This window comes from Sinocyclocheilus rhinocerous, unplaced genomic scaffold (genome assembly GCF_001515625.1).
Source record: "Sinocyclocheilus rhinocerous isolate Xijiao unplaced genomic scaffold, SAMN03320098_v1.1 scaffold185, whole genome shotgun sequence".
NCBI lineage: Eukaryota > Metazoa > Chordata > Actinopteri > Cypriniformes > Cyprinidae > Sinocyclocheilus > Sinocyclocheilus rhinocerous.
Window position 1 is genome coordinate 1,770,455 of NW_015662163.1, and position 8,932 is coordinate 1,779,386.

General features: G+C 37.1%; 1 protein-coding gene across 3 annotated transcripts in view; it reads left to right on the plus strand.

Moving 5' to 3' along the window:
* Positions 1 to 595: 595 nt before the first annotated feature.
* The window catches only part of LOC107727612 (triadin-like), a 49,313-nt gene continuing 40,976 nt past the window's right edge, over positions 596 to 8,932 (plus strand). For all 3 annotated transcript variants that reach the window (XM_016537534.1, XM_016537535.1, XM_016537533.1), the window contains exons 1-2: positions 596 to 948; positions 4,256 to 4,465. In XM_016537534.1, coding sequence (XP_016393020.1) covers positions 933 to 948; positions 4,256 to 4,465 — 226 coding nt within the window. In that variant the 5' untranslated portion in view covers positions 596 to 932. The remainder of the gene's footprint in view (positions 949 to 4,255; positions 4,466 to 8,932) is intronic.

The following is an 8,932-nucleotide window of genomic DNA, read 5'->3' on the forward strand; positions in this document are numbered from 1 at the left end:
GCTTGTCAAGCAATTTCATACAATCCTAAAAGCACACTCGTGTTCTGACATCTCAAGCGTTTCCTTATTCCCTGGAATATGGAGAAGGTACAGCTGAAAGAATAAAATGCAATTTGCTCTTTAAAGGTCAACTTTCTAAATGTTCCATTTGCATGGTTTATGAAAAAGGTATCGCTAGATTTGCATGAATATTTAACAAGCCACTATAAACAGCTTAACCTGAGTTTATCAAGGGCTCCGTTTCTCACACGCATTCATTTGCTTCACTACTGCTTCCCAATCTTAGCTAAAAATCTCCATTAAAGAGATCTATATGCAGTATATCATGATTCTGACATATAACATGCAATATTTCATTATGTAAATTAGCAGATAATGGTGCTAAAATGGATCGAAACACACATTTCAGAGATGTGTTTTCATGTGTGTGGTTGCCTTCTGCACACTCACGCGATGACAGCCCAGCTCCTCTTCAGGGGTAACTCCCCTGGCCTAAAAAGGCAAAACATAATGCCGTTGCTGCCGGGGACTCTAAGAATAAACCACACAGTCCAGTCACAGATAAGGTTACCTTGAAACCCGTCCTCCCCTCTCTCCCATGTTTCCTGACCCACACACACATCATGGGCTGGTAACAAACATAAGGACAACCTAGGGCTTGATTTGCTCTGTTGACAGCCTAGCCTTGTTTTTTCCCCTTCCTGCTGGTACTTGGTCCCAGCTGGAAGTGTATAGTTTTTTTCCTATGCCAATTTAAGCAACAGGTGCCATTTTTTTTTTTTTGCTTCCTTGTAGGGGGCCCTGGCACAAGCGCAGGTTTTATTGGGACTCTAACAGGAAAGGCACAGAGAGCCATTGTGGTGCTTTCGATCGGAAAACTATTCCGGACCGGGGAATTGACTCTTGAGATTGTGTTTTCAGCCTGTTAGTGCATGAGAGAGATGGAAGGTACTGTCAAATTCATTTTCCAGTTACATTTCTAAGTGCATTTAACAATAAGGTGTAATTCAAACAAATGTTAGTGTATGTAATGTAAATTATGCTACTAACAGTATATAGTCAAGTATTGTACTTTAACTTAGTCACTTAGTCAAGTTAACTGTCTCTTAGACAGCAACCATCTGCTTTGCAGGGGAATTTTATGGTTGAAAGCTGCTAAAAATACACCATATCATATGGCTCTATGGGAATCTGTAGTTCTTTGAAGCAGGCCTCTGATGTTGTTGCAGCTTTTTAAGGGTTTTAGTGTTATCAACTGAAATACAGTTCAATCAGCTAGAGAGGAAATATATTTAAAGGAATAGTTCACCCAAAATTTTTTATTTAAAAAAGTATTTTAAATTTACATTTCAAACAGTTCTTGAAGTAATTTACTTACCCTCAAGCCGTCCCCAACCCGTATGATGATTTCACCATTTGTCTTCCACAGAAGAAATTACAATGAACAATTACAATGAACAGTGACTGAAGCTTTAAAAAGGACACAAATGCACCATAAAAGAGGTCCATGCTACTAGTACATTCTTCTCACGTCATTGCAGTGAGATCACGGAGTCAGTGGTTTTGGTTTAAGATTTGGACTAGATTGATTCATGAATAAATCACTCACTGAAAAGATTTGACTTAAAACAATGATTGATTTACAAATCAACCATCACTACTTCTCTCAAGAGCAGCAGCTGTCAAGATAATCAGTGAACAACAACTCCAGTCTGTTTCACAGTTATAGTATGACTTTTGAAAACTTGGAATAAAGTTACAGTAAGCTTTCAATGGGGACTGAAGCTTTTCAGGAGCCACAAAAGTGGTTCACGTGACTTAAAGTTCCAGTTTCTCTTCAAAACATATTCATTGATAGTTGAGTCATTTAACTCCTAGATTTAGAAATGTGGTATTCTCAAAGATGTTCCCAAGACATTGAAACCCTCTCAGTTTCCAAACCAAAAAAGGAGTGTGTTTAAAAATGTTGAAACCTTTTTAGAGTCATTATCAGTAACTTGAGATAGAGTTCCAAAAAAAAAGCCAATTATTGACGTCAAGGGCCTGCATAAATGAGCCCCAGTCTTGCGTGAAATGGCTTAATGCTGCAAAGACTTAAAAGTACATTTGATATTCTGATTAAACTGTGAAAAGTCTCTCAGATCAGCCTGAATAAATCATATTTAAAGTGACACTTGAGGGAATAGCGGTGCAGAGTTTTTTTTAAGCTGACTTCATTGTCTCAACAGCTCTCACTTACTAACCTGGGATTAGTTTCCATGGATATCCACACACGGATCTGAGGAGGACAAGGTTTCATATTAAAATACGCAATGAGAAAAGGGCCATTTTCTGTGCCACCTTCCGCCACTGTTCGGTTTACAGTGCAACGCGAGTTGAAGTGGCATTTGCGCACTGTGTTGCCATGGAAAGATTTCTCCTAAGCCTTTTGTGTACACTATCTGCGATCTTATGTTTCTGTACAATCAGATACTCAAGCTTGTAGACAATCTGCAAGGGCGAAGTCATGATAACACAGAAAGATGCAGCATTACTCCAAACCAGATGCAGCTAAGCATATGGTGTCTACAGGAAGCTTCTTGAGTCAGCATTTGGATGGGACGTGTAATCCTAAATTTGACAACAGGGACAAATGTGAAGAGTTGCAACAGGTGGTCTCAGCTGACACTTTCGGCGTGTGACGAAACCCCTGAACACACAGACACGTCATTATGTTCAAGCAAAAGTGGAGCCAGTGAAAAACGTTGGATCTCTGGGCAACAGGGCCAACAGAAACAAGAACCACTGCCTTGATCTGGGCTCAGATTCACAGTGGATCATCCACAAATTAATTTCCGTAAACACAATCACAACGGCTTGCTCAAGAATCAATCATTTACCATGATTTAAGTCAGCAATATTGGCAAAGATCAATCAAGGGGTCTCGTAAACGTAGCGGCATATATAAAGGTTATGTGTGGTGTATGTTTGGACTGAACAGCAATTCAGACTGAGCTGCTGCAAGAATTTATATCAATTTAGAAAAGAGGCTTTTAAAGGGGCTCCGGCCAACAGATGGCACAGCACCAGCATTCCTCATGTGGCCTTGGAGATGTTTTAACGATGAAACATTGCCATTGCAGATGTGTGCCCTATCTACAGACAACAAGTTCAATTCAATCTCTCTGTCAGGCAATGCATTGATAAAGACAAAAAGCAAACATTCATCTGCTGTCTAGCTGTCTTTGTCTTCATAACTCTTATGTCCTTTCTGCACAGAGAGTGAGCAACATGACAGAACTAGATAACTTTTAATGTTATGTGCATACAGTAGACAGATTCCCTGAATATCTTTGAACATCAAAAGCTTTGTTTCCAGACAATATGTATGTGAAAAATCATACTATCTCCAACATATTAGAAAACAAGGCATCGTTTCCATCCCATGTGTTAAGAAATTAGTGTAAAATACTGTAGAAATTAAAGTTGCAGCCACTGCGGCTCATTTTACTCGCTGTTTGAAATGTGCAGACAAAATGCCCTTTGTTTTGTCTGTAGATGCTCTATGCAGACAAAATAAACTATGTTTGTAAACTATCAACAGCAGATGCCTTATTTCTGGGAGCAACAACATATCAGATGGTTAAGGAAGTTAATAGTAGCCAATCATCTGATTCGAGTAGTTCACACAAAAAATTATCAGCATTTACTCACCCTCATTATTTTAAACTTGTATGATTTCCGTTCTTTTCTGAAACACAAAATAGATATTTTGAACATTTTCATCTGTTTTGTCACTACAATTAAAGTCAATCAGACCCGAACCTTTTAAACTCCAAGAAGAACAAAGATAGTATGAAATTAATCCATGAATTGTATATTGCAGGTATATTGTTGAAGTGGCGCAATCACTTTATATGATGAATATTTTGATCAAATAAAGTCAAAACATAAAGAGGAACTGACATAATTTCTATTTTATGGTGAACTATTCCTTTAAAGTGTCCATCATACCTGGTTTGATATTGGTTCAAACACTAACCATCTGGGCTCTAACACAACCAAGATGTCAACTCCACCAGTGACTACAAACTGAAACTGAACCTGATACTTACCATAAATTACCAGCTTGAACCAATTAGAATGGTTCCTTATGGTTCCTTATGGTTTAACCTGTTTTGTACCTGTCTTGTTTGCATTCATACTAGGGCTGCACGATAAATCGCATGCGATATTTAACATTCATACATTTCTGAACCTCCATCTGTCCCTACAGCGCGGTCCTCCACCACTACGACTACCATAGTCGAGGCTAAGAATGACCTGAGCGCACATCCCACACGTTCGTCCAAACGCACCTTAACCGATGACCTGCACACCACGTTCAGCTCCCCCATGGCCTGGATCCTCGTGCTGGCTCTCATCGTAACCTGGTCGGCCGTGGCGGTCATTATGTTTGACCTGCTCGACAGCAAGGGTCTTGAAGGTAGGTTCAGCTCTCTTATCTTGGTCCCTTCGTTGGAGAGTTATTTTGGAACAGTTTTCCTGAAGAGATTATAGGTTGGACGCAGCAGTCTATTCTTTTATTGGCTACCTGATTGAGGGCTTTATATTATTCGTTAACTCTTGGCTTAAAGTAAAACAGGACTCAGATGAGGTGTAATTGGATGCTTGGACGAGTCTTTACGACGCGATAAAGCTCCGAGCTCGTTTTCTTGCTGGAAGTTTATCAGCAGTGCCACAGGGCAAACTTGTGAGGCTTCTAAAAAGAGCGGGAGGGAGGGATATTGACTGGTTCCTGATAGCATTGACAGTGACAAGGATAGATAGGGTGTCCTGTTGGCCAGGCTGCTATCAGCCACCGCTGCATTCATGTGGAGTCAGAGAAAAGTCCTTGTAGGACACTATTTTACCTTGTATTACCACCTGATGATACATTAGAATCCATTGTTGATGCGAGGAAGATAATAGAACGACCGTTTTGGTGCTAAATTGCTTGAAGTTGCAGTCATCTGTTCCTCCGTGTGTCAGTAGTTCCATAATGACAATTTTGAACTCTTCAACTGTTTAAAAATTTTCATTGTTTAGCTGGATTTATCACTGTCATTGAGATCACATCTCATTCACAATTCATTCCATCACAAGCTCTAGAACACAAACACATTAACCCATTTTTGAAAGTATTTCAAAAAGGAAACATTAGACTTTCATTGTCATGTAGTTCACTACATGATTGCACCGCCCCACATTAGGAGTCACATTTACGTTTACTTATTTCTAATAAGTTTCCCTCCTTTTTCCACCCTGTCCATCACCATGTGTCATCCTGTTGCCATCCAATAAAAAGCCCATACATTATACTGTGACGACCCCTGTTTACCACCTGGTAAAGACTCTCTGCCTGCAGTTCAGTGCTAATGCCAGTTTTTGTGTGTGCGTGTGTGTTTTCCTGCATGCAAACAGGGAGCAACTGTCACTCTCATCTCAAACATTCATTCGGACATGCAAATTTACTGAACCATGTAATCTGTCTGTCATGAACACAACATCACTTCCTCTAGACTTTCATGCATTCCATTCAGTGTGACACTACACCTTTGACTTTATCATAATGGCAAAGTGAATTGTGGAACTAAGTTCACTTTGAAAGCAGATTGCACTGTGCTTTATGGTAATAAAAAAGTGATTGCTTCAGATTTCAGACATCTGATTGGGTTTTACATTTACTTCAATCACCTCTGTGCCAATGTACAACTGTGCCAATAATATTTCTCTATGCACCCACGAAGAAAGATTAATCAGAATTTTTGTCTTGCTTCCCATTAGTAATATCTAAACACCTACAAACAAGATAGATTTACTTATAACTATAAATTTTAAAAATAACAAAGTCAGACTGGTTTTGAAAGAATGCATCTAAACCACTAGCAAAGAGTATAATCTCCTGTTTTGAACATAGTTCACTAAATTTTCTTACATTTCTGATTAAAACAAGAAAAACATTTGCAAATGGGGTAAAAATAATAATAATTATAATTCAAGATACATTCTTTGAAAATCTTAATACCCAATTTGCATCGAGTATATTTATCCTGTTTAAATATTTAGATCTGTTAATTAAAATAAGGCTTTTGCTTTTAAGGAACAACAGTTAACAGTGCATATTAAAAAAGAAAAAAGGTGTTGTGTCACCAGAATGTACAAAAGTGTTCATCTTTCATATTCCTGTGCATAAAATAATGGTTTATTTTGGTCTCTAAATTAAACATACACATTACAAAATAACGCATTTGTAATGCCAGACATTTAAAAAAGATAAATAATAATAGTAATAATAGCTCCAAATATTGTTTTCAAATTAAGTAATTTGTAGTTCCAAATGTTGTTGTACATTGAAATGCAACATGAATCTAATTTAAGCTCAAGAGACAAAGATATCTTCTTACCCGTTATATTAAAAAAATATGTAAGCTAAGTTAATCATAAACATCATAAATCAGACCTCATATCATAGTATGGGCTTGACGTGAGGGGTATAAAACAGTATGGCATCATCAAAATGCCTGTGGCTCTGATTTCATCAGAACTACAATAACATAAAGGGAATGAACACCATTTTTATTCTAAGTGCAAAATGCTTCAAAAAAATCATGCGCCTGCAGCAAAGACGTGAGAAAATATTAACAATAATCTGAAATTCTCAGAACAAAAATATACTAAACTTTTTAATTAAAAAATGTGGACTGTATATCATTTGAGAGACTTTAAACCATAATTTTATTTGAGCCAGCATGACATCAATAAGCTTTGTGCCAATTGCTCCCTTCCACCCTATGATATCCAACCTCCATGTGTTGGTGTCTACAATGCGATATTGCTTTCAATAAGCCTCAAATTATTCACTTCAATCAATTAATTTTATTCTAACATCGATAACTATGCTTTGAAAGCACTGAAGCGTGACTTCGTTTATTAACTGTGTGGTATTGAACGGCAACTCCTCTTTGCCATGCAGAATGATTTGATTCTTTTTTCATTAAATGCATTGAGCAAAACAATGATATTTTACCTGTAGAATATTAATGAAGTATTCTATGTTGCAGATTTCTCACATTCTTTACAGGAGAAGGAATATATACTTTAATTTCCCTCTCAATGCACAGCTAAGCCTGGAGAAATGGCGATGCGGAATCATGGGGAGGAAGTTGGCACTTTGGCCCGTCTTAACACAGCCTTGCATTTACAGAGTCTTTACCATTTGCCTTCAGGTGGTCTATAAGGGTGGTTCTCAACTGGTTTTGCTTCAGAACCCAAATTTTATAATGGACATGAAAACCCAAAACAGTTTTAAAACAGTCTACCCCACAAAAGTAAACAGAAAAATCCATAAAAATGAAAAATAATTCGTATTTCTTTTACCTTGTGTAGCTTTTATCAATGTCTTTTTTGGATGAAGGAATGTTAGGCAACATTTCATGCTGGTGTCTGTCTTCATTTTGCTAGCTGTCTAATTTGCACCAGAAGCTGAGAGCCACCGGTCTACAAAACAATAATAAAAAATTTTAAAAAAACACAGGAGAACATGCATTTCCACCAATTACATTGAATGGCAAGAATATTGTGATGACAATAACGATTTTTCTAAAGGTAAAAGACATCAGGATTAAACTGACACTGCCACAGATAACAGAAAATTATGGCACGTGTACAATAAGCCATTAAAATCAGCACTGTGTATAAACATATAATATATACATAGTTCATGACTGGTAACAAACTTCTCTAGTTCCCTTTACTGTTGGAAAGCTGTGGTCATGAAAAGAGGAGTCAAGCGCAGAGGACTGTGCGGTATGAGTGAAGGGTGAAGCTTCACTCACTTTCAAGACAAGATTCAAAGACCACTGTGTTCCCCAGTGCTGTGACTGAGATTCTGTTGGGAATCATTCCCCTCATGCCTGTGGAATAGTCTAGTGTACTCTTTTTGCCCTGGAGCCTCAGTCACATGACTGGTCAATGCAACAGTATAATTCTAAGAACAACTTAGATCAGCATAAGTGATTCACATACTCACGTTCTAAGCAACTGCATCAGAGTTCCTCAGAACATTGATACAATTGAACTAAAGTACAAAATATTGGTAGCCATAATAAACAGAAAAAAACCTTTTATGTTTGTCTATTATACTGCTTTCTGTGATTTTGCCAAGTAGGGCATGTACTTTAATTTCTTGTTGGTGATAGAGCAACAGTACGATCAACCTACCATTTCGATTTTTCATTTGGGAGCATGTCCTACTTGGCAAAATCATAGTCAGCATATCATAGCCATGACAAACTGCAGAGCTAGATTTTCAAATATGCAGAATATTATCATGTACATTAAGAAATTGATTTTTAACCACCAATGACATTCCTGCAAAAAAAAAATAATAATAATAATTTTCTTGCTAAGAATTTTCAGTATTGTTTTTCATTATTTTTCGTACCGAACTGGCAAATTATTAAAAAAAATTTTTTCCCACGCATGCATAAAAATAACAAAATACAGTGAGGTTTAAAAAATATTTGCCAATAAAATAATTACACACATACATATTTAATAAATATTTACTTGGTAAAAAATCTTATGCTTATATTATACTAGAGAAGGATGTTTGGACAAAAAAGAAAAAATCCAGATTACGAAAATGATTTCTGCATTGATAAAAAGAGCAGACATATTACTATAGATAAGACTGAAACCAGCACATTTGTGCACTTTGTCCTCGAGATATGTATAAAACGTGAAGACATTCATTCAGTTTGAGCTCATTGTATCTTTACTTAAGCATTCATCTGTATGGCTTTGTGTCTCTTATATTGATTTCATTGGTTCAGCAGCATTACCCCTAGAAAAAATGTCTATGGTTCAGATATCCGTTATAGCTCAGGAGATTTTTTTTTTTTTTTTTTGA